The sequence below is a fragment of the Poeciliopsis prolifica genome, unplaced genomic scaffold, assembly GCF_027474105.1.
Source record: "Poeciliopsis prolifica strain line A6 unplaced genomic scaffold, Auburn_PproV2 SCAFFOLD003, whole genome shotgun sequence".
Lineage (NCBI taxonomy): Eukaryota > Metazoa > Chordata > Actinopteri > Cyprinodontiformes > Poeciliidae > Poeciliopsis > Poeciliopsis prolifica.
The window spans coordinates 174,079-200,885 of NW_026562378.1; the positions used below are offsets into that span (position 1 = coordinate 174,079).

The 26,807-nt window shown below is 40.6% G+C and overlaps 1 protein-coding gene across 11 annotated transcripts in view; it reads left to right on the plus strand.

Moving 5' to 3' along the window:
- chl1b (cell adhesion molecule L1-like b) overlaps nucleotides 1-26,807 on the plus strand; it is a 94,109-nt gene that overhangs the window by 36,573 nt on the left and 30,729 nt on the right. For 7 of the 11 annotated variants that reach the window (XM_055024215.1, XM_055024160.1, XM_055024156.1 and 4 more), the window contains 11 exons: nucleotides 15,055-15,252; nucleotides 16,322-16,339; nucleotides 18,984-19,092; nucleotides 19,240-19,430; nucleotides 20,449-20,571; nucleotides 21,422-21,592; nucleotides 21,780-21,803; nucleotides 21,881-21,992; nucleotides 22,068-22,249; nucleotides 24,880-25,011; nucleotides 26,364-26,504. In XM_055024215.1, the coding sequence (XP_054880190.1) occupies nucleotides 15,147-15,252; nucleotides 16,322-16,339; nucleotides 18,984-19,092; nucleotides 19,240-19,430; nucleotides 20,449-20,571; nucleotides 21,422-21,592; nucleotides 21,780-21,803; nucleotides 21,881-21,992; nucleotides 22,068-22,249; nucleotides 24,880-25,011; nucleotides 26,364-26,504 (1,309 nt within the window). In that variant the 5' untranslated portion in view covers nucleotides 15,055-15,146. Of the gene's footprint in view, nucleotides 1-1,878; nucleotides 1,957-15,054; nucleotides 15,253-16,321; nucleotides 16,340-18,983; nucleotides 19,093-19,239; nucleotides 19,431-20,448; nucleotides 20,572-21,421; nucleotides 21,593-21,779; nucleotides 21,804-21,880; nucleotides 21,993-22,067; nucleotides 22,250-24,879; nucleotides 25,012-26,363; nucleotides 26,505-26,807 lie in introns of those variants that run through there. The other 4 variants (XM_055024175.1, XM_055024184.1, XM_055024181.1 and 1 more) reach the window with 4 other exon arrangements.

A 26,807-nucleotide genomic window follows, 5' to 3' on the forward strand; every position in this document is an offset into this window, starting at 1 on the left:
TGCACTGATCACGGTTCTGGTTTTTTTATTAAGTCTTTGTTCTGCCATCTCTAATTTTACCTGGTTTGACAGCGACAGTCAACAGTGATCAAATAATTATTCCCAGCCTGGCCCCATTTAATGAGTGGTCATTAAACAATTATATGAGGAGCAGAGGTGATGTCACACTTCGTGTTATGAGAGCAGAGTTTTGCTAGTTAAAATACACAGATGACTGTTAAGTTGCCATTTTAAGCTGTCTGTGAAGTTCCCCTCAGGCTGCAGGGTTTGTTACACACATACAACAAAAACAATGGTGAATAGCATTGTGCTGTGTGTGCTGCTTAACCGGCTCAATTTAACACAACTTACGATATGATCATGTGGCTTATGGCAGATTATTGTTCTCTAAATAAAGTGAAAGCCAATGAAGTGGTAGCTGAGTATCAAAGTCACAACCTCATCCAGGGCCCTGGCATCACACTAGAGCTGATTCAAGGTGTTTTGGTGGTGTCATGTAAATGTGATGTTTTAGCTCAGTCAATATCAGAAGATACTAAGGTCCATTTAGCCTTAGTGATTAGCAGAGTTAGCATAGTAGCTGTAAATATGTATTTTCATATTAGTATGCTTCCACAGACTGATTAGTTGTTATTGAATAGGTTCAGATTGCGTGCCTCTGAAAATTAATGTTTTGTCTAGAGTTGGTACCCATGTCCATCCTTTCTAGGAACTAATTATGTATTATCCACAGGGGGCAAGATGGTGAATGCTCTGTGTCACTGCCATGCTTTTTGTTCATTTGTCTTCGGTCTGACCAAGGGTGACGTCACAATTTGTACTGAAAAACAACATTCCACAGTGTCTCGCTGAAACCAGATTTGGCATCCTGGAGCTTTGCTTGGTCTCCCTGTGGAAATGTGACACTGATTCAAAATCATTGAATGAACTATGAATCATGTTGGTAGCAAAGCCTTATGTCGGTTGCCTTGGTTCCCACTATATTTCAAGGTTCATTTGCAGAATTCTGAAATATAAAATTTCTTTGTTGAAATACTTTTGATTTTCTTTAAACACAGATTTGCTTTGAGTCTTCGTTGATTAAAAATGAAAGTGTTTTAAAGGATCATTCAACAGAGTCATAAAAGTGAAATGAAAGACTGTTCGGAGCATGTTAGGATGATGAATCGTCTCCTCCAGAGGGATCAGGGTCACCTTTAAGTCACATTTTCAGCTTTCACAGTCTGCCGCTTTGACCTCAGAAAACCTGAATGTTCACTTGTTTAAACCTACAGCAGTCTAGAGACACAATAGAGAGAGCGGATGAGTTCCAGAGCACTCACTGAACAAATACAGACTGTATCCACACGCAGCTAAAGGTCTGTCTGTGCTGAGCTTCCTGCCAAGGCACATTTACATCAGGGAGGAAAGGGAACTGTGTCATTAATGACTTTAAATAGACTTCCATGACCATTGCTTTGGTTTTCTTAATTAGGATTATTTACCAGGATGGTCATCCTTAAGTGACTATAACATGGATACATTTTATTTGGACCTACATCCTGATGTCTTTGCCTTACATCAAACTGAAATATTCATTTGAATGTAAAATTCTCCAATGCTTTACTTAAAAACTAAACCGTTTAGCCTTAAATCTTTCTATTTGATGTGTTTAATGCAGGCTGTTAGACAGCAGAGAGCCACAGGAACTGGGCCACATATCCGGCAGCTGTGTCAAACAGCTTACCCCGAGTAACACTGTCCAGATGTTCTGCTGCTGCACAGAACAGGATTTTCAAATCATAAATTTGGGGGCGAGGGAACATTTCATTTTATTTCACAGGCTGAAATCCCCGCTTTAATTGCGTGTTTGAGACACCAGGAGGTCAATGGGAACCGAGCAACAAACATTTCCGTCGTTTCTTTGCCACTACAGGGATGCTTGGTATAAATAAATTGCTTGGAGGGCCGACAGAGGTAAGGATTGGGGATATAAGAGCCATCAATCATGTCTTTCTGCGACATGGTTTCATCAGGGTTGGTTTCATCAAACTCAATGAGTTTGATGAAACTCATTGAGTGAGTTTTTCTGTGGACTCTGACTGACTGCCAGCATCAGTCAGTCAGACGAAGAGCGAGAGGAAATATGCTCACTCAAAATATTATTCCTGTCCTCAAAGTCCAGCTCATGAATTAATCTCTATGCCTGCTCCTCTGAGGGGATCACACGCTAATGTGATTATTGTCCAGAGCAAGAGGCACTCCTGGGAGACTTCAAAGAGAGCAGATGAGAGGGAGAGGCAATGGAAACCTGGGATAGGTGCAGTCCACTTTCTGAAACACCTTTCACCTCTGACTTCAGGACGATCAGAACATCTGTGTGTTGCTTATCAGACACGGTTTGTAGAACCTGTCTTGCTCTGTTCAGCTCTTCAGGTTTGTTAATTGAGCACGACTTTGATTGGAAATAATTCAGAAAGTTTTGTCAAATTATTATTGTTTTTTATTCTGCATATTACAGCAGGGCAGTGAAGCAAACTCTTCCATACAAGACATTAGTCATGCTCTTTGCCTCTAGAAAAATGACTGATTCGCTTATGGTTTAAATTCGTTAAAGCTGTTTGTTTTTGTCAAATCAGTTCATACCAGTTTTACTGGAACCAGTTGGTGACATGATCGTCCAGTTGCTGCGTTGCTCCTAGTTAGACCAGGGGCTGCAGGATGGATGCCCCCTTTCACAGGGGACACAGTTCACTCAGGGTCAGAAAGGCTCTGGATCATTAGTTCATGCAGATCATAGGGGACAGAAATGGAGCAGTCCATCAGTGGATCCCTGTGTGTGTGTGTGTCCAACTAGCACTTGCTACCTTGTACCTGAGACACTTTCTCTCTTCTGATTATTTTAGTTTGGATTTGCAACCTCTATACTGGTCCTGTTTGTCTTTATGTGCAGCTCTGCTGTCAGTCCCCTGACACTTCCCAAAATATGAATAGCATTATAAAAGAATTACATTGACTGACTTTTTCTGTAGAATTTGAAGTGGTTGATTTCTAGGTATGCACAATTAAGATAAAGTATTGAAAAACAGTTTTATTTCCAGACTTTATGCTCTGTCTAAATGTCCGTTCTCTTCCTCCATCCATCCATTTTTCCATACTTTCATCTAATAGAGATGCAATTTGAAAGAAAACAAAAGCTGAAAGAAGAGAATCAGGCTGACTCTTTGGTTTCACACTCTACAGCCATTGTTTTTCTCTTTACAGACTGCTTTCAAAATATTTAAGTCAACTGAGAAAACGGCCTTTTGAAAACTTTTGTGGTCTTTCTAAATGCACAAGAAGCAACCCGAGTCCTCTCAGAGTTAATCAGCTCAGCTGTTGTTCTAATTGTGCTCCAATGATCACACGGGAATGAATGCGGTGGCATTCTGGACCATGAGAGGGAAGCGTGGAGTTGCTGTCTACCCATTGCAGGTCTTTAGTAAAGTGAATATATTAATCCAGCCTGACAAGACGAGGATCTGCTTAATCCTATTAAGGGTCTGCACATTTTACAGTAGGCCCGCACTTCTCCTCCTGTTGTCTTTGTGTGAGAAAGGAGCAGATGGGGCCAAATTAGCAACCCAGCCGACTGTAGTGAACTTTGAATGGCTGAGCTTGGACTGCCACCCTGTTACTAAACAACACGATCACAAGTGGAGGGAATTCTTCCAACTTCTTCTCTTGGTGGGAGTACATTGTCTTTCACTTTATATCAGTTTATGTTAGGTGGGCAGTCTTTTCAATTTTGAATAGTATATTTGGATGTTTTCAGAAAAATTAAACACTCATTAATTTACTTTAACATTAGTTTTGAAGTATATTCTTTTTCATTAGTAAATCCAACAAAGACATTTTGTTTTACTAGCAAGGTGTTCTAAATACATAATATTGTCCTTTTATTCTGCATCAGCTGTAAATATTGCTAAAGGTGACACAGTTTATCAGGCATAACAAATCTTTAAAAAGGTGATTTCTATAAAGCCTCTGGGCAACATCCTTAAGCCTGTGTGTGTTTGTTGTGTGTCTGAAAAACTGGACTAAAGTAGTCAAGTTGAGGTGAAAAGAATTGTGTCAAAACCTATTGCACATATAAAAGATATTAAATAGATGTTGTGTTTATTAAATATGGATAAAGCATACTGCCTGTCTCGTTCTCAACCAATGGCTCCTTAAGAACCATTTTGCTGAAGCTAAAACTGCCACTTCCGAAGTTTTGAGTAGAATAGATTTACAGACAAAGGGTGTTTTAATCCTAAATCCAAATTGTGTATTTACTTAATATACAATTTAAAGCTTAATTATGGTGCTGAGTATGCTGATCTTTTAGCAAATTACATTTTCTTTGGTCTAACGATTAATTGAATTCTAAAGTAGCTGACTATTATTTCATCAGGATTAATCCGATTAATCGTGCAGTCCTACAAAAAACTTCCATTTCTCACTGAAGGTAAGGGAATGTAAGGTTGCATACACCAACAATTTAACTGTTGCTTTTGAACCATTGCTTGTCAATGTAAGAAGTAATGGAAACATTGTTTTGATAAACCTGAAAATGGTTGTACCTTTAGTCAGGTAGGTAATAATCAACGGTGCTCTTCAATTGTCAGGGAGAACAAAGACAGTCTTTTCTTGGCCCAGATTGCTTTATTACAGCTCTAGCACTGAGCTGGTTGGGCATTCATGCTGGCCTTCCCACAGCGAGCAGCATTTAACCCCCCACCACCTCTCTCCATCTCAGGGTGATGTGATGGCTCCAGAGAGAGGCAGGGATTAGGAACAGCCTCTGGTCAGTAAATCAGACATTAGTTGAGGGCTGGGCCTCAATGATATAGGCACTATACCCTCAGAGTTCAACGTACACATTATTGCTCACAGCAGTTTGGTTTTGACCGGGCCTCTCTCTCTCAGCCAGATGGCCGGGTTGAGCCTCGACAAATCATTGGGCAGGAGGAGAACAAATTAAATCACCAGGCCCAGTTTGAACTAACTGTAATCCATCTAAGCTGGTGTTAGGAAGGTAGAAGATTTTTGCCAGGACCATAAGTTAATGAGAAACACTCTCTTGTGAGGATTGAATGGCACCACTTTGCTTAACCCGACCAATCTCACCGATAAAGCACAAACTAATTAGAGTGAAGGGCTCACAGTTTCCATTTTAATTTGTTTTCAGCTGCATAAATCACACACTGTCTGAGAAAGATTAAACAAAGGAATGAATGCCCTGGGCTGCTCTTTGAGATCACTTAAATCTTAAACATGAAACTGAAATCAATGGGTAAGAACTGTGATTAGATCGGGTTCATTTGGATTGCGTGCAGTACCTATCCAGAGCATTCATTCCTCTTGAGATTTTTCACACAAATTTTTATCTAGTTTTCACTGATTTTATGTGATTGACCAACACTATGTTGTGCATAATTTTGAGATTAAAACAAAAATGTTCTTGAATTTTATTTTGGAATGCATTCAACTGTATTCAGCTCCCTTCACACAGATACACGAAATTATACTTTGGGCCACAATATCTATGTAATTTGGTGGAAAATCCACAGTTTTTAGCATGACTTGAAAATTGATGTTCACAGAAGCTTTGAATTCAAACTGTCTAAGTTTGATCTGTGTTAATGGTGAATTAATTACAATTTCAGGCTCCAGGGCGTTTTTTTTTTTTTTTTTTTTTTTTTTTGGGTTTAGGCTCTGCATCCATACAGGTCTGACATTTTGGGAGACCTGATACAGTATTTGTTAGAAAACGGGTCTCAGTATGGAATAATTTCAAATGCTAGTTTCATGTTTCAGCATATAATTGCAGGCTATGTTTTTCTAATAACAAACATGTTGCCGTTTGGTGTTTTTTGTGTCATTCTGCAGCATTCTCACAGTGTCACCAATTGCATACCTGCTACCATATTTTCTATGGTGGATGAACATTTTGTCTTAATTGTTTGCAAAGATTGTCTTCTCCATGTGGACAGACTCCAGGTCTGCAAACTTTTTAAACTTCACACGTTACAACTTTGCATTACTTTTTTCAGTATAACACTTACAATCTCTATTAAATAAATAGAAAAAAGGTCAAAGGGCAAGGAATCAGCAATGAGTATTTATTATATTATTTATTGATACCATAAATCATTAGAAATTGGGGACATTTTTTTGTAAAACGATAAATTCCATTGATGTTTGAAAACTCCAAGGGCTGCATTGACATAATTGTTACTTTTATTATTTTTTTCCTCGGGTTTTTGCATTTACTGTTGGGGTTAGTGATAAAAATCACTTTTTCATGTAACTGTTGTTGTCATATGTTACATGAAAAACACACTCAGGAGGGAGACGTAAATGCAGTGAGATTTATTGCAACAACAAAATGTGACAATGAAGGTAGCAGGGAGGAACAGGTGGCGGCGTCGCAGGAAGGCGGATTGGAGAAGCGGTTTTCAGGAGCCACAGGGAGGATCAGAGCACACAATCTCGATGAATCTCCTGGCCAACGAGAATCCAGGTGGAACAGACTGCCAGGAGAACACGGGAAACAGGACCTGAAGGCGGATGACAGGAAAGCATTAGGAACCAGATCTGGTTGGTCTGAGGTTAACTTAGCACAGGTTCTACCATAGGCGAGCAACACTCTGACACTGGAGTGTTGGCGTGATCCTCCAGAAGTACTCCTCCTGATGAAGTAGGTGGCCACAGGTGTGCAGGAGAAACCACCAGTCATGCCTCCTTGCAGTGTCACGACGCCCCCTGGAGGAGAAGCTGAAGGCGTACCTCCAGATTCACAACAGTACCTCCCCCTCAACAACCGCGACTAGGCGGTCCACCAGAAACTGAAGGAAGAGAGGCACGGTAGTCAGCAATGAGGGAAGGGTCCAGAATAAAGGAGCCGGGAACCCACTGGCGAGCCTCCGGACCGTAGCCCTCCCAATCCACCAGGTACTGCCATCCCCGGCCCCTCCGACGGGAGTCCACAATCCAGCGGACCGTGTAGACAGGGCCCCCCTCAAACTCACGAGCAGGAGGAGGGGTTTCAGGAGGCGGGCACAGCGGACTGGTCACCACAGGCTTAATCCGGGATACGTGAAACGTGGGATGAACAGCCAGCGTCGGAGGCAGACGGAGACGGACTGCAGATGGGCTGATCACGGACTCAACTTCAAAGGGCCCGATGAACCGAGGAGCCAGTTTACGAGAGACTGACTTCAACGGAATGTCCTTGGTCGATAGCCACACCTGTTGCCCCGGAACATAGACAGGCGCTGGTCTCCATTTACGATCCGCGAACCGACGGTTCTGTCCTTTAGTGCGGTTGAGTGCCGCCACGGTCTCCCTCCAGATGGACCTGCATCGCTGAATGTGACGCCGCACCGATGGCACCGCAATGTCCCTCTCCTCTGACAGGAACAAAGGTGGCCTATAACCGAAGGAGACTTCAAACGGAGACAGTCCAGTAGCAGATGAAATATGAAAAGTATGAGCATACTCAGCCCAGGGAATGAACTGACTCCAGTCAGTGGGGTTGGTGGCAGTGAGACACCTCAGGGTGGACTCCAATTCCTGGTTCATCCGCTCCGTCTGACCGTACAACTGTGGATGGTAGCCAGAGGACAAACACACCTGGGCTCCGAGAGCCGCACAAAACTGTCTCCAAACCTGAGCCATAAACTGAGGTCCCCGGTCCGACACAATCTCAGCGGGGATGCCATGGAGCCGGAACACATGCTTAACCAAAAGCTGTGCAGTCTGGAGAGCAGAAGGCAGTTTCTTCAATGGAATTAAATAGCAGGACTTCGAAAATCGGTCGACCACAGTAAGGATGGTCGTCATGCCCCTCGAAACAGGAAGTCCCGTCACAAAATCCAGAGCTATGTGTGACCATGGTTGGCTGGGTACAGAGAGGTGGTTGAAGTTGGCCAGAAGGGAGTTTATGAGAGGGCTTGTTCTGTGCACACACCGGGCAAGCTAGCACAAACTCCTTGATGTCCTTGTAACAGGACGGCCACCAGAATCGTCGAGTAATGAGTGCAATTGTTCTGCTCACTCCTGGATGGGCGGAAAACTTGGCGGTGTGTAGCCACTTGATCAACCGGGGGCGCACAGGTGTGGGTACATATACCTTGTTCGGGGGTCCACTACGCGGATCGGGTTCAGTCAATTGAGCCTGCTTGACCAGGTCCTCGACCTCCCAAGTGACTGACGCCACCGAACAACTGGCCGGGAGAATGGAGGCTGGACACTCCTCGGCATCATCGGTAGCATACACCCGGGACAGGGCGTCAGGCTTGCCGTTTCTGGAATCAGGGCGGAAAGAAATGATGAGGTTAAAATGGAGAAGAATAAAGACCAACGTTTCTGCTGGGGATTGAGTCTCTTAGCAGATCTTAGGTGTGAAAGGTTCCTATGATCTGTCCAAACTAAATCCGAATGAGCTGCCCCCTCCAGCCAGTGCCTCCACTCCTCGAGGATCAGCTTGACGGTGAGGAGTTCCCGATCCCCCACATCGTAGTTCCTCTCGGCCGGAGTCAGTCTGCGAGAGAAGAATGCGCAGGGATGGGTCTTGTGATCAGTCTCAGCAAACTGAGACAGGACGGCTCCCACCCCCGAGTCAGAAGCGTCCACTTCAACCACAAACTGCTTAGTGGGATCTGGCTGGATTAGGATGGGTGCATCAGAAAACAGAGATTTTAATTTGATAAAGGCGGCATTAGCCTCCGGGGTCCAGGAAAAGTTCGTCCTTACAGAAGTAAGAGCGGTTAAGGGCAGAGCAATAATACTGTAATTACGTATGAAACGTCGATAGAAGTTTGCAAAGCCCAAAAACCTCTGCAGTTGTTTCCTAGATTCAGGGACCGGCCAGTCTAAAACTGCCTTAACCTTGTCCGTCGATGACCTCACCTGTCCCCCTTTCAGAACAAACCCCAGAAAGAACACCGACGCCTGGTGAAATTCACATTTCTCCGCCTTCACGAACAGTTGGTTCTCCAGGAGTCGTTGCAGAACGAGTCTGACATGCTGACGATGCTCAGGGAGCGTCTTGGAATAAATCAGAATATCATCCAGGTAAACAAAAACGAAAACATTCAAAAAGTCTCTAAGGACATCGTTAATAAGGGCTTGGAAACAGGCGGGTGCATTGGTCAACCCAAACGGCATGACCAGATATTCAAAATGCCCCAGAGGCATCTTAAACGCAGTTTTCCACTCGTCTCCCTCCCGAATACGGAGCAGATGGTACGCATTGCATAGGTCGAGTTTAAAGAAAACAGTTGCTCCCTGGACCGGCTCGAAGGCGGAAGAGAGAAGGGGCAGAGGATACTTGTTCTTGACTGTTATTTGGTTTAGGCCGCGATAATCAATACATGGCCTGAGGGTGCCATCCTTCTTAGCCACAAAGAAAAACCCCGCACCTACCAGAGAGGAGGATAAGCGGATGATTCCGGCGGCGAGGGACTCCTTAATATACGTCTCCATGGTTTCCCTCTCCACTTTGGAGATGTTGTACAGTCGACTTTGGGGCAGATGGGCTCCAGGGAGTAAATTGATGGCACAGTCATATGGTCGATGCGGAGGAAGAGAAAGTGCTTTTGATTTACTAAAGATAGCAGCGAGGTCCTGATATTCCACCGGAACTGAAGCGATATCCGAAGGCTCCGCTTCATGACAAACTGCCGGTGGCGAACCTGCGGATGCGGAACGGAGACAAAGTGAGTGACAACTTACAGACCATGAAATAATTTGGCGTTCAACCCAGTCGACATGGGGATTGTGTTGAGACAACCACTCAAACCCCAAAATTACCGGAGAACTGGTGGTGGGAAAAACAAAAAAGGTCGTCATCTTATGATGATTTCCAGAAACATGCAGACTTACTGGGACTGTTTGGTGAGTTATCTGGTGCAAAGCTTGTCCATCCAAGGCAGAGACTCTTGATGGTGTTTGCAAAGGTAGAGTCTCTATGTTCATCTGCTGGATGAGACTAGAATCTAACAGATTTCTCTCACAGCCCGAATCAATTAGGGCAGACAGAGGAACTGACCGGTCCTGAAATGAAATGGTGACAGGGAGAATAAGTCGAGGAGTTTTTTCGCTATTTTGATAGTCCGCCAGCCTCCTCGGATCTACTGGCGGACTCTGACTTTTGCTTTAAGCGGGCATGTAGCAATAAAGTGGCCGGCCGCGCCGCAATACAGACAGAGCTTAGATCTGATCTGCCTCTGTCTTTCCTCAGGGGATAGACGAGCCTCCCCTAGCTGAGGGCGCTGGGTGAGGCGCGGAAGGCTCATGGTTAACAAAGCCCTCCGCGGGCGAAACTAGCGGCCCCCTCCGCTTGTCTCTAGTCCGGGTGCGGGCTCGGTTATCCCGACGGATGGCCGGGCTTATCAACTCCTCCAACGTCTTAGGTTCGTCGATTGTGGCCAACAAATCCTTCATTTTTCTCTATAAAACGCGCTCTTAAGCGCAGCTGGGTTCCACCCTGAAGCTGCCGCTTTAACGCGGAAATCAATGGCAAACTCCGACACAGATTGAGGTCCCTGTTTCAATGTCAACAGATCTCGAGAGTCGGATGCCGGATCTGACGACTGATTAAAGACCTGTTTAAATTCCTTCAGGAACTCCTCGAACGAACACCCATAATTGGAGGAGGAGAAAAACCTGGCTTCAGCCCAGTCTAAAGCCTTGCCAGACAGGTGGGAAAGGATGAATGAAATTTTTGCGCCGTCATGGGAAAAACTGGAAGGTGAGTGGTTGAACAGAATCTGACACTGGAACAGGAAACCCCTGCACTTATCCATCTCACCTGAGAATTGCTCAGGAGCTGGAGGCCGACATTCATAAGACCCGGACCGACCTGTGACGTCAGTGCTTGGAGCGGGTGTGGGCGCTGGATCGGACTGCTGCGAAGACTGGAGGAAACGAGCGATTTCCTCGAGGCGGGAGTTTGTCTCGAGCTGTCGCTTGTTCATCTCACGTAACGCAGTGTCGTGACTTTGAATCAGTGAATAAAGTGAGTAAAGTCCGGCGGAGTGCGTCTGCTGTGGTTTGAGATTGGTCAGAGTGTTCTGTCATGTTTTGTCTAGCTCGGCGAACCCACATGCGCAGAACACACTCAGGAGGGAGACGTAAATGCAGTGAGATTTATTGCAACAACAAAATGTGACAGTGAAGGTAGCAGGGAGGAACAGAGCACACGATCTCGATGAATCTCCTGGCCAACGAGAATCCAGGTGGAACAGACTGTCAGGAGAACACGGGAAACAGGACCTGAAGGCGGATGACAGGAAAGCGTTAGGAACCAGATCCACTGGAGTGTTGGTGTGATCCTCCAGAAGTACTCCTCCCGATGAAGTAAGTGGCCACAGGTGTGCAGGAGAAACCACCAGTCATGCCCCCCTGCAGTGTCACGACGCCCCCTGGAGGAGAAGCTGAAGGCGCACCTCCAGACTCACAACAGTTGTACTGAAGATGCCAAATGGAAAAGTTTTTCAAGCGCGTCATTTGTTTTGCGCCATGCAGTCACAGCCATAGTATTATCTAAAAAAGATGACAAAGAAGCAATAAAGATGTCCATACCTTAACTTTTGTCATAATTTTATAATAATGTGAAAAATCTTATGTTCTTACCCACCACCCCTACTAACAACACATTTACAAGACTACCCTAGTGTGTACAATGAACACTTTGGTCAAAGGCCTATTCAGAATTGTTGTAGTACAGTCAGACATCAGCACCTTCAACAACTCTTTGGAAATTATGGAATATGAGTTACAACAGTTAGCATTACCCTGGGCGGAAAGACGTATTGAATTGAAACCTGAGGACTGTTGTAGGCTGATAGCTAGAGGTCCTTGTTAGTTTAGGAAGGCTCTTGTTGGGTCACGGTTAATATTATTAAGCATGAATGAGAAGTTCAGAGTTCATGTTCATATAAAAAGAGGCTCAATGGAGCCAAATCAGCGGTCGGTTATTCAATTCCAGCTCCTGACCAGGAGGTTGACCTCAACGCTGCCTATTGATTCTACTGAGGCAGAGGAAAGATTAGACCAGAGCACCAAGAACATTCCAGCCTCCCAATGTCTCTTAGTTGAATATCGTCATATAAAGAAGGTGTGCACCCTTTCACATCTTCTTTGATATTATATAGACATAGATTTTAATTTGGGCCTAAAAAGTTCAACCCAAACCGAACTTAGCCTGATCCGACCCGACTAATTAACTTTAATCATAGTCCTGAGGCCGAAGAAAAACCTAATATTATTTTAATTATGATTTTACTGCTTTGGTTTTTAGACCATAGTTTAAGTAAACATTAAGTAAAATATTTTTATCTTTTGGTTAACCTCTTCCAGCTCCTTTTTGTCACTTGTTCTAACCCCCAGGGTGAGTCATGTACAAATTTTATGGGATGTGTCATACAATGCACTTGTTACAGTCTGATTAACTTCTACTTTGTTACTTTATTCCCTCAACAAGTTTTTTTTTATTATTATTATTATTTTTTAATAATTATATTTCTTGGTTCTCAATATTTTTGACAAATAAACAAATACAATACAAAAACAAAAGAAAAATCCAGTTCTTATAGTTACATACAAAAACAATAGTTATAATAATAATAATAATGGAAGAGAAATGGTCTACACCAGAGCATTTCAGATGTTTGCAATTCAGTCCCCCTCAAATTACAAATCCTCTCCCAAAAAGTGCATAGATTTCAAATCCTACATAAGACATAAAAGATTCCCAAACTTTATGAAAGTTATCTTCTTTATCGTACAATTTACTTGTTTAATAGTCCAGAAATATATAGTCCAGTACTGTATTTAGCCATTGTGATTTACTTGGTGCTTTGTCAGAAATCCAATTCAGTATCACACATTTTCTTGCACAACAAGTAAAAATTCTGTAAAGTTGACGCTGATATTTACCAATAATATCAGTTAAACCAAGTAGAAAATACAATGGATTGAATTGTGTGCCAACACAATTCAATCCATTGAATTCACATTTTATTATACACCAAAAATGTTGAATTTTCCTACAGGACAAGTAACAATGTGTAAGACTACCAGTATCTGTCTTACATTTTAGATATAATGGCGAGAGCCTAGCACTGAACTTACTTCGTTGGAAGGAGAAATGTGCGCACAGTGTAAAATTTTTAATTGTATGGCCTTAACCCGATTACAAATACTTAAAGACTTTGCATTCTTCCAAGCCTTGTCCCATCCCTCCAGATTTATTTCCCACTGCAACTCCCTTTCCCAGACTTCTTTTAAATGTGTTGTATTTGACAAGGGGTACTCTTTCAGTAAGTTATAAAAGGTTTTAATTGAAATTTTTATCCTAGGGGAAAATAGCTGTTTTTCACACACTGAAATTATTTGGTCTACATTGAGTGTGTTTGTTTTCTGTATGAAGTCTCCAATTTGTAAATAGCGAAATAAATCCTTCCTCCCAATGTCATATCTATCCATTAATTGAGAGAATGATAATAACGTGTCACCTTCCATCATGTCAGAAAGTGTCCGAATTTCCTTTATTGACCATATTTTAAAACCAGAGTCTATAGTGCCTGGTAGGAACGTAGGGTTATCACAGATAGGTGTAATCCCTCAACAAGTTAAATGATCTACTCCTCTAGTTACATAATATTAAGTAGATTAACACAACTGTATTGTACATTCTTATTTAGTTTTCTCTATGCTGTATCAATAACAGTATTGTGATATATTTAAAATTAAATAATTTAACTGAACTCTGATTCAGAACCGCACAGCGTTCTGGGGGGCGTATGCAGAGAAAAGGTTTCAATTGCTCAACCTCTCACAGCTAAGAAAAAGGAGTGGCATCAACTAGCTCTTTGGTTACCTAGCAACAACTTGTTGAGTTATTTATGGTTACCTATCAACAACCTGTTGTGTAACTTATTGTTGCCTAGCAACAACCTGTTGAGTAACGTATGGTCACCTCGCAATAACTTGAGTAACTTGCACAGCAGCAGATTCAATCAATAATTATCAACATCGAGTGATAGAAAATGTCTAGCTGTACCATCCAGCTTAAACTGTATGTACTTCAGGCTTATTAAACATGTCACAGAAGGTCGACCTGACCCTGTCTTCAAAGAACTCTCACCTGAATTTCAGGTCAGGCTCAGGCCATAAATCTAAACTCTAATTGGACTCCCTATCTCAGCTGCAACAAGTGTAATTTCCTCTTTGCCATTTTATTTGCAGCCTGAAGCCCTTCTAATGGAATCCCAACATCTTCATGACATCATGTTTCTCTGTTCCCCTATAATCATTAGGGTGAGCTAGCTATTGTGCTAATTACTCCACCGTGACCTGCTAAGCCAGGTCAGAGCTAATATAAGGAAAAGTAATGAAGGGACACTCTAGAGAGAGAATCATTCCTGGCATTGGCGTTCCCATAGCTTCCTTCCTGTCTTCCTCTGGTTAGCAGCCTAGACCTCTCACACTTCTGCTCTGTAGCTGCTGAATGAAGTGCTGCTGTGTTCTCCCTCTGACTCCAAACTTCGCTTTGCTTTTTATGTCTCCCCTAAGGCGAGCCTACAGTATCTGCAGTAATAGATAAAATTGCAGCCACATTCTTGAAGTCATTCAGTCATTGTTGTCCAAAAACTGCATCTCAAGATGAAAACAACATGATTAAATCAGCCGAGCTTTGATGTTAATGTGGCTTCAGTTTTTCCTCTCTTCGCTGCAAAGCTGAACATCTGCCATGCATTATTGAACCCACAAGCTCCTGTTTTTTTTATTTATTTATATATTTTTATTATTGCATTAGAAAGCTGTGAAGCTCACCTCAGCAGACAACAACATATCCAAAGAGGGGGAAAAGGCATATTGATAGAAAAGCAATATCTGTCTGGGTGGAAAACGAGAACGTGTGCCACTCAGCAAAGAGCAGTTGTGTTCCCGGTCAAAGAGGCGGGGGATTTATTATGTGTGGGATTTCCCAGAGTGTGGGTCTGATTCATGGGGGCTTCTTCATCTGTGCTGCCTTCACAGGTACGGCATCTTCAGCCCGTCCCGGAAATGAACTAAGCTCACAGAGGAGAGCGCTGGTTGGTCGGTGAAGTCCTGAATCCTGCAGTGAAACCATGAGGTCACAACGAAGCTCCGGATTGGCTGGTAGGCTGAGGCTGCTGGTGGTCTGCTGCCTCTTTGCCTTTCACACAACCACAGCTATCGATATTCCTCTTGAGGGTGAGTTCAGATCAGACAGGAAATTATGGTTTTGTTTGTGAAGGATAACATCATAAAAGGTATCCCTGTCATTTTAGGTTATATATTAATATTTAGAGCGTCTGGTTCAAAAGCGCGTTGCAAACCTTTGGTAGAAATGGTGCGTTTAATTCTAGTCTCCAGTTCATACAGAACAGAGAAAACCAAATAGAATGCAATGTTGTGTTAATTCATTTTTAGTCTAAACAGAGGAGCCGGCAGTTTATCTTGATAATAAATAAATCAATCAATAAATCAATCAATAAAGGTGCAGAAGTTAATTAGCATGCTCAGTGCACTACACAACTAATGCAGACTAAACTTAACTCACCTTTTATAATGGTGGTTTATTAAAAATATAATTTCTGCTATATACTAAATAAGTTTATAGCAGAGTTGTTATAACATAATTAAGTTTATCCAAGTAAATACATTAAGTGTATTATCATGTTAAACAAAGTTTTAAAAAAATAAGTTCAACAAACGTAATTGGATTATATGTGACAAATTAATACAATTGTGTTTATAATAATGATAGTAGGAAATGAAGAAAAAAGTATTTTTTAACTTGTCAGAATCACAGATGAAGAAGATAAAAAAATACTTTGTCATTGAATTTGCTTTGCATATAGAATTTAACCTTGGATGTGTTAAAGAAGTATCCAGTAATAAATCACCCCACAGAGCTCTGTTATGACTGCCATGCATCATGTAGACCAAGCACATTCACAGACATTATCAGGCTTGTGCTTCATTCTGTCAGATCTGCATGCCTCTCCCTGTTCCCTTGGAAACGCATCTCAAACACATCCTTGTAAATTATTCAAATATTTCCTAAGCCTTGAGGAAAAGGAACAGTTCTAACAGGTTATCTAAAAAGGCTAATGCATTTTGGGATCACTGTCAGACAATCTCTCCTGATTGTTGTTCTTGTGTGTGTGCTTCAAGCCATTCGTGTCGAGAGATCACTTATGACAGGTGGGGATTATTCCCAAACCGCTGACTGTTTTTGTTTTGTTTATTTCCCCCCATGCTACCATGGATTATATAGTTTTGGGTCACGTAAACAGTAAGTTCACTCTGCATTACTGTTGTTGGTATTAAAGGGTCCTCGTTTTCCCTCTGCGATATCTTTACTGACAGTCATGTTCTGAAAGTCATTAATCCATACAACATTTTTTTGTCTCTTTGACAAAATAATCTCAGTTTATGGGTAAATGTTTCATCAGTTTGAGTTGAGCATGTTTCACTTCAGCGAACGTCATCATCATATTTGTGACAATTCTTTCAGTAAAAGGTGGATTTTATTTTTATTTATGTTTTTGATACAGACATAAATCTGATGCACAAGCAACATCCTCAAGCAGCAGCAACAGATGTTTTAAATGTGTTACAGGGAATTCACACAGGCCATTGAAGTGAACACTAGTGCATCACTAGTCCAGTACTGGCCATCGGCTACAAGTACAAGAAATGTTTTTCTTAAATCCGAAACAGGCAAAAAAGCAAGCAGACGTACTCAGGAATATCCAGTCGCTCCATCGACAGTACAGGATTCTTGCAGATTAAAAAATATGTATATATAAAAATATTGTGAACTCAAGTAAGTAGATGTATTTTCCAAATGACATTTTATGTAGAGAAAATTACAACTGATCACCTAGAAAAAAATCCTGTACATCTTTTTTTTTTTTTACCAAAATGTTTTAAAAAATTTTTATGACTTAAAAAAATAAAAACGCTTTTGAAAATAATCCTGACACAAAAGATCATAGTTCATGCATCAAGAGTAAATAAGTTTTAAGTACAAACAACACCTTCCACATTTACGTTTTGTCCTTGTAAATATGTAAAAATAGCCTGTAAATGAATATATTTTTTATAATATGTATATAGACCATAATCCATCTTTGAAAAAGTAGAAAAATCCAATCGATAATTTATTCACTGCAGATCTCATAAAATAATTTAAAAAAAAAACTCATGTTAAAGGAATGAATTATTTTTCAACGTCCTTGGTGATGAATCAGTGACTTCATCGAACAATTCCTGTGAGATAAAAAGGAACTGTTGATAAAAGTTTACTTTTTCCATCTTAGCAAAGTCTTGGGGAACTTTAATATGGTTACCCATGTTTCCATGTTCCCCTGGGGCAACAATATGATGAGACACAGTGGTTCATTTCTCTTGTCACAACAAACAAAATTAAGTAACTTTCCAATTAAGTTAATAATTAATTTCAACATCAAAAGAAGTTAATCTCAACAAGTTACAGAACCGCAATACTGACTGACACCTCAGGTTCAACAAATCTTCATAGTAACAGCATTTTAAGGCTTTTGTTCATCTTTGACACGACTGAAAATACTTGTGGAGGATGCCATATCTTTATAGGTGCATAACCATTATGCTAGATAAAAATGTGCAGCTTTCAGATGCACATCACTCAATAACCTCCCATTGTGACCATCATCTGTAGCGTTAAATATTAGATCCACTATGCATTATGCTTAATTAGCTTTTTTTTTTCTTTTTTAATGTGGAAACCCCAAGCAGACAACCATTAAGCAAAATAAATAAATAAAAACATTTCCAATATGCTGGAGAAGACGAGGATCTTCCCTGACCCCTGCACCGTGTAACTGCAGTGAAAAGAATCCATTAAGGGATTAAAGTGAACACTAGCACAGAACAGAACTCGTGTAATTAACTCACACAGTGAGTGTAAACAGGAACCATCAGCATTCTCAGAAATAAGACAAACTTTTAACAATCAAAGCTTTCAGGATGTCTATTCGGCTTCTGCTTCAGTCACAAGACACTGACAGGATGACAATAAAATAGAATTATTCTTCCGCAGCATCAGGTATAAATTTTAGGTTTTTACAAAACAAGTTTTTATAGGGACAATATTATGCAAAATCAACTTTTTTGAGCTTTACATCTTGTTATAATGTTATTTTTTCATCAAAACATACCCGGAGTGTTGCTGTAGTTTCTTTAATGCATGTTTTCGAAATCCTTTAATCTTGCTTACAACCATTTAGTTGTGATAAACATACTGCCTTCAACCTGGAGTTTCCAAGCTTCAACACTCGGTTCCTTCAGACTAGCCAGCAGCAATCAGCAAACACCTGGTGGAACTGACCATCTGTTCCACCATTCAGTAATATATAAAAAACAACATTAACAATAGTAATGATAATAGCTATTATAACAATATGCTAATGGAAAATACTGTGCGGCTTTTGCAAATAAAAATATAGGATTTGCCAGTTAGGTCATGTTTCCAAAAATGTACATAATGTGCATCTGTACTGAACATCAAAAATGTTTACAACATGCTGTGGCATCACCAAACCAGCCACCTGTCAGTCTGTGTCATATGTGTGCATTCATCATCTGCATTTAATCCTTTTGTATTATACTAATACAAAGACAGACATGGTAGTGCACTGCTTCCCAACCTGTGTGTTCAAATGCCTCAGATTAAACAAGTTAAGGGACCTGGCCTTTTTACTTCTTTGGTAAGCAAATGAAACACAAAGCCCCTGTTGCAGAGAATTTCCTCTGAACAGCAGAATAGGTGATGAGTTTTATTTGATGAACCAGGTTTGGAAGCAGCACTGTAGCAGATAAAACGTTCTTTGACGGGATGAAGGGCCTGCGCCGGGTCTTTGATTCCCATGTGTGCTCTACTGTTCACTTCCCAGTTGAGCAGCTGCCCACCATCACAGATCAGGCTCCCAGCTCCCTCATTGCCTTTCCTTTTGACGAGAGCTTCCCGATGACGTGCGAGGCCAAAGGGAATCCTGAACCAAAGTGAGTTAGTGACTCTTCCAAAGCTTTTCACACAAGAGCAGGGAAGAACACACTATCACATTCCAAACAACAACAGCTCACCATCTGCCTGTTGCTTACCAGGGTTCCCGGTTTGGGCTTTGACACTTTCACGCTTCCTTTGTTCAGATTCCAGTGGAAAAAAAACGGAGAAGATTTTGACCCTTATCTAGATCCTCGGCTGATGAAAGAGGAAAATTCTGGGACTTTTGTGATCCCTAACAACGGGAACCTCACAGAGTACCAGGGAACCTACCGCTGTTACGCTTCAAACAAACTGGGGACGGCCATATCCAAGGAGATTGAGTTCATCGTACCCAGTGAGCAACATTTGTGTTTGTGCTGTGTATGTGTGTGAGTGTGAGCTGCATGAATGTGTGTGTTTATATGTTGTGCCATGTTACAATGTTCTGGAAATTATTCCAAACCTCCTTATTATGAGGAGTGACTGAATATTAATGTAGAACAATGTTACATAGAGTTCAGAAAATGTATGAGAAAGCAGCGGTGCACTGATATCTGTTTTCTTGCCAATCACTGATCTTTAAAAAAGCTGATCTGCTGATATCAATTTATTCTGTTTTGGTTTTAGGATCTCCTACCAGCCCAGCAGTGTATTGGGATATGTCTCTACTAGCTTTGGGCATAAGGATAATGATATTTTTGACCATCTTTGTTTTCCAAGCTCTAAGCCATGAATGAAAGTACCTTTTTAGTATATCTGCAGTTATTTTTGTGCACGTTCTCATAATGAGAGATGAACCTCCATCCCGGTTTTACATCTTCTGCTCCCTCTAGCAGGTTTTAATTCCTGTTCTTAGGAAGTATCCTGGTGAAACAGGATACTTCCTGTTCTTAGGATGAAAACATCCTCACCACCATTGTGGCTATGTTGTCCCTGACCTGTCTCCTGTGTTTCTTTGTTTTCATGCTGATGTTGGTTCACTGAAGAACCTCGGAGGCCAGAAATAGCTGCTGGATTTTTACTGAGGTTCAGTTACATACTGGTGGACTGTGTTTACTCATTAGACCTGTTACCAAGGCAAATGGGTGAAATAGATTTTAGTTAGGGTATATCAGAGGAAAGTGGTGATTGATTACAAATGGACACCACAATGTTACATCTGTGGTTATAAAAAAATAACACAGTGCATAATTGTTTCAACTTCACAGTTCTTTTTTTTGGCTAGTCACATAAAATGTTAATAAAATACATCAAAAGTTTGATTTTTAGAATTATCTTGCTGCCCTCTTCTGGAACAGAAACATAACTGCAGTGTGATTTCAATTAATTTCCTCCACCAACTCATCAGTTTGCTCTGCTGTTTTTTCTGCCAGATGTTCCAAAATTCCCTAACGAGAAGCTGGACCCCGTGGAGGTGGAAGAGGGCCAGCCTTTCATTCTGAAATGTGACCCCCCCACAGGCATCCCGCCCCTGCAGATCTACTGGATGACTATCAGTAAATGATGCCTCATTTCTTTCTCCATCTTCTTTATTAATAGATGCAGTGAATATCTTACCTTCTGAATCACGTTATGAGAGGTATATATAGGCTTTAAAACAGCCCTAAGCTGCAGTAATCCATTTAAACATCCCTGATCTGAATATGTGTCAGTACTCACAATCTCAAACATTTAACTTTAAACCCAATTTTGGAGCTTCACATTGCCAAAGGCAGTCAGTGTGTCAGGAGAAATTCTGCCAAAAAAGGAGAAAAAAACAATATGTTTTAATGCACCACATGTGACTATAGCATAAAGTCATTTTTCCCTTCCTTCTTTAAATACATGTTAACGCGGCAGGATTATGTTAAATAACATTATGATGTTATTCCCTCATCAAAACATACCTGAAGTGTTGCCTTGATTCTTTCTTGTTTGAGAAATCCTTTAATCTCCATGGCAACCATTGAGCCATGCAAAACGCCTGGGTGGACCTAGCACAATCTTCAAGGTAGAAGCTCCTCCTCCTGCGGTTTCCAAAGTCCCACCTCACAGAGCAGTCTTCACCCACTCAGTTCCTTCAGAGTAGCCACAGGCAATTAGCAGACACCTATTGCTTGCAGAGCAATGTTGGTTAATTTCTTGAAGAGACAGAGACAGAGGCCCAGTTTCAAGATGTCAATTGAAATAATTTTTTTTTAAAGTTGTATGTGGTATGTGTAGCGTTTTCATAAAAACTGAAGGTATCAGTAACTTGATTGTGCTATAAAATGGCACTATGTGCCTAAAATAATTTAGTGCTGCCCCTTTAAATGTATAAGAAATTACTTTCTATCAGTTTTATTTCTGCTGCCTTGTTACTCTCAGACCTCCAGCACATTGAGCAGGACGAGCGGGTGTCCACCGGCCTCAACGGAGACCTCTACTTCTCACACGCGGTGGAGAAGGACAGCCGGAGGGACTACTGCTGCTTCGCCGCTTTCCATAGGATACGCACCATCGTTCAGAAGACCGCCATGTCTGTCAACGTCAAGACAAGTAGGTTGCTGAGCCACATGCCATGACAAAAACTTTGACTTTCCATCTCCAACAATCACAAAAATCCATTTTGATGTCATGTTGTCTCATTTATTTGAATGTTTTCAGTCGTTTGGGTTATTTTTTTATCTTTTTATGATTCACCCACATTGTCCTCGATGTGTGTGTCATCCAACTTCCATGTCAGGAGGAGGTGACAGGTCTGAGAGCGGTAAGTTAGAAGAGGGAATTTCAGACTTTTTATCTTTACAGTTCTATGATATTGTCATATTCTTTCTTGTTCACCAGCTAATGCAATCCTGGAGAGGAAACCCTCACTTCTGACGCCCCCTGGTGGCAGTTCAGAGAAACAGCTGGTCAAAGGAGAGGACTTGGAATTGGAGTGTATTCCAGAAGGAATGTGAGTACCACCACATAAAGTGATGACGTTTGGAAAGCGGTTTCATGCTTTAACTTGACTTCTGTCTTTCTGCAGTCCAACTCCACAGGTGGAGTGGATAAAAATTGGTGATCAGCTTCCCGTTAAAGCAAAGCTGGAGAATCACAGGAAGCTGCTGATCGTTCCGAGAGCCCAACAGGAGGACAGTGGGAGGTACATGTGCAGAGCAAAGAACCCACTGGGAGAAGTTGTCCATTACTTCACAGTGACAGTTGAAGGTAAAAGAAAAGTCAATAATTAGGTTAAAACACTTTAACTTTCCTCATCAAATCCACAATATGTAGGTCTCCTTTGACCCTCTGTTGCTGCAGGTTAGGATTACAAACCTATCCTGTCTCTATTGAATTAACATTTGGGCATGCTGTGTGCGTGCTGTGGTGGTGCAGGGAGTTAGCACGCCTCACGCTTGGAGGCCTCAGTCCTCAATGTGGACGTCGTGGGTCCGGCGACCTTTGCCGTGTGTCTTCCCCTCTGTCCTCTCCCTCTTTCCTGTCAGTCTACTGTCAAAAACTGTGAGCCACTGGTGCTGCTAAAAACTCTTTGAAGAAGAAAAAAAAAGAATTAACATTCAGCAATTACCTTTCAAACTTTAATGGTTACTAACAGTTATTTTTTAATCATTTAAACCTTCAGTTTGCAACCAAAAATGTACTAAACAATGCTTTATTGAAATATGAATAAGCATTTATTCTTAAAAAATAACAGAAAAAGATGAATCAAAGTATTTGTTGGAGTAGTAATGACTGAAAACTATTGTCTTCTCATTTTTCAAATTTTGCACAAAATATGTCTTGGAGGTGTGGTTTTTATTTTCTTGTTTAGCTGCCAGTGATCCAATTAGTAGTGGGGTTGATCTTATTTACTGATCTTATCTACTTCAGCAAAGGTCTAAAAGTCACCCTCTGTCCTCTTCTCTCTGCAGTAAGAGAGGTTTGATTGTTAGCCCTGCCTTCCAGGTCACTTCTGCATGTCTGCAGTTAATATTCACCCCACTGTTACCAACTCTGCAACTTTCTTGCTATATTTAGCAACAATTCAGACAAAAGAAATCGGTGTCGGCCAAAATTAGAATCTGCAGCTCAGGCTTTTGAAAGATCAATAATCAGCCAGAAATGTGCAATCAGTGCACCCCTAGTTGTGTCTTTACATTTCAGTCTGTATGTATAATACTGACCCTACATTAAGTAGAAAAATCTTCCCTAAGATGTCAAATTGACTTGAACTGCTGTTGACATGCTTTCATGGTCACCTCATTTGTTTATGTTCAAAGTTCTCTGCCCTTTGATTACATTTTATTTTATTCTTTTATTCATTTATTATATATATATATATATATATATATATATATATATATATATATATATATATATATATATATATATATATATATTATTATTATTTTTTTTTAATGCATTTTTTCACAGATTATATGCTTCATAATATACGGTGACAGCATTGTAATATAATTTAATATAGTTTAAATTATTTTTAAAAGTTATATATCGCAGCTTTAACTAAGTTTACACTCTCTTAGCACACTTAAATGTCACAATTTGCACAGGAACACAAAGTTAGCACCATTGTACTGCAGAGACATAAAATCTTACAAAGAATCTTCAGTTTAGTTTCTAGTGCAAATATCTTAATAGGCTTGAAATAAGACAAAAAACTAAGTTACTAATAACTTTTCAGCAAGATACAGGAGCTTGACTTAAGTCAATAATTCCTTAATATTGATTTAAAAAGTAGTAGTTCCTCTGGCAGATTGTTCAACTTACAACAAAACAATTTTCCCATAAGTGAAAAAATATTCAAGGATTTTTTTTTATTGCCATGTCACCTTTGCTTGTTTATGTTTTTGTTTATGCCAATGTAATAAGTATTTTCTCATCAATATTAAGGAATAATTTTCTTAAAACAAGCTTTCTAATACCCTCAAGTCAAGTCAAGTTCATTTCTATAGCACATTTACAACAGCGTCAGGTGACCAAAGTGCTTCACAACAAACATCACAGGGAGATAAAGATATTTGCTCTACTTTCTCTTCTGACAACTTCTAATTTAGATTTGTCTTATTCTAAGACATTTGCACTAAAAATTCGACCAAAAATACATGTTAGGATTTTATGCTCTTTGAGTGTGAAGACCAATTTATACAGTTTATCTGCAAAAAAAGTTGATTTGATGTTAAGTTACTCTTTAATTCATCCACTCAATCTACAAAGGCTACATAACATTGCTGTGCCTTTAACTGCAGGTTATGGAAAACAATTAGTATAAAAATGATGGTAATTAATTAAAATGCTTGATCACTTTGCACCACTTATGACACAAAAGACAGAAAATCCACAATTACCATTGCTTCACAATAGCTGCTCTGCTGTTCAGAGTTTGTTTAAAAGAGGACATCTACAGCGACGTCCTTGTGAGTGAACCTGAGCAGGTGTTATTGTTTAAGTGTTGGGTGAGAATTACACTTGATTCTAGCATGAGCAGAAGAAATGTTCCTTTGTTGGTCCATGTCTGCAGGCCTTGGATAAAAAAATCCCACAGCATTACTTTATACTGCATAGCACGCAGTGGAGAGGTGACTTTCTCTATGCCAGTGTTTCCCAACCCGGGTCCTCGAGGCTCACTGCCCTGCATATTTTAAATATTTCCTTGCTTCAGTCCAGCTGATCTCAATTGATGTCTGATTAACAGGTGTTTGTTGAACTGCAATCAGTTGAATCAGGCACATTAAAGCAGGTAAACCGCTAAAACATGTAGGTCAGTGAGCCTCGAGGACCGGGGTTGGGAAACACTGCTCTATGACAGTGATAACATGGAGATGACTGTGTGTTCCCAGGTCCTCCTGAGTGGGAGTCAGAGCCACAGAGCCAGCTCAGTATGATCGGCTCCCACGTCCACATCAAGTGCTCGGCCCGTGGCATCCCGGAGCCCACCATCACATGGAGGGTGAACGGCCAGCTGCTGCAGGGTCAGTCCCACCACACTGATCATGCAACACTGCAAAAACACTGGAACTTACCAAGTATCTTTGCTCTGGTTCCAATCAATTAGGAGTTTGGAGTGTCAGTTTGTAATCATTTTGTTTTAGGTAATATTGTTTATTTGTAGGTTCCTTAGCACAGTAAATTGCATGTTTTTAATTATGCATTTCTGGTCATTATTGAGTTGGTAAGTGATGATTTTATTAACTTCTGGTAGATTATCTCACCTTTAAGATAGGGAAATATTATGATGGTGGAAGTAGTACTTTTTCATCAATATAAAGAAATTATTAACTTAAAATAAGCTCTTATGTTTTGCTGAAAAGTTACTTTTAAGTTAGTTTGTCTTATTTCAAGTGCACTGAGATATTTCTACTAGAACTAGACCAAAATTACTTGGTAAGATGTTGTGGTTTTGGAGTGTAAAAGAAAACTTTTCTGGTTTTGGCTTTAAAACAATAGAAAAAAAAATGTCGGAAAGTTGAGAAAATTAAAATGGAATCAACTGTGTTTTCTGGTTTACCTTAATGGAGAAGGATTGTGGTATCTGAGACCTGGCTGACCGGTTTCATTTATTTCACTTCTCATTTCCTTAGTAGGCTCAAATGTCTCGGTTTTTAATTTTCTTGTCCTTCAGAGCTGTGCTGCTGCTTCAAATGGAGCAGCATTTTGGAAGGTTTATTTGCCAGACCTGACTTGTTTAACAGTTTAGCTGCAGCTAAACTGTTAAACAAAGCTTATATTCAGATCATTGTGGCAAATGAGCACTAAGAGTGCTCATCTCTAATCTTGCATTTAAATGCAGTTGGAAGAGGATTGCTAGTATAAAATTAATAAATATTTTTCAATTTGTTTTATAGTTTTATTCAGCCAACATCTGTAAGCATCCTTACAAATTCCAACAATGTGAAATAAACACGTGAAAGCAACTGATAGCCTCAAAAATCATCGTCCATGAATTAATTTGACTTTAGATGAGACAAATGATTCAGTATGAGATTCTCACATTGAAATATCACTGTATTCATTTTATACAGAATTAGAAATGCATGAAAAAACACAAATAAACAAACCAATTCTATTTTTCAGTGACAAAATAATGTAATGCTAGCAGCATTCCTTTAGTGAATGCTTGATCAGTTGTGGCAAAGGATGCATCTGCTGATAAAGAACATGTGAAAAGTTCAGCACTTTCTGCTCAACTTCAATTCAATTTATCAATTGTTAATTTAGTTGATGATTATTTCAATAATCAACTCACTACAGTTAATCTGATTAATTGTTTCAGCCCTGTTCCAAATATTAATAATGTAAAACATTTGCATGTGGCCTGTTGCAGACTCCCCAGCAGCCAACAGGAAGATGCTTGGCGATACCATCTTTTTACAGAACGTCAAAGCCTCTGACAGCGCCGTCTATCAGTGTGAGGCCTCCAACAGACATGGGACCCTTCTGTCCAACGCCAACATCATGATCATGAGTGAGTAAAACAACCTCTACTGAAGAGAATGAGAAAAACAAAAAAATCTCTGCAAAGCTTTTGTGAGGATGTGTCAGACTTCATCTCCGGAGAGCCGACATGCACTCATAGAGCGATGAGGAACCAGAACGATGTCTGCTGGCTGCTTCACTCAGCCTGGCTGCTCTTCCAACAAGAAGCAACATCATTCTGTTCTCCGCCATTTGTATGTTAACAAGTTCAGCCTACATTCTGTGCACATTTCAGCACTATAAGACCAGCACAGGAGTGCAGATAAAACACAGTCCAGTGCTTTCTGTCTCC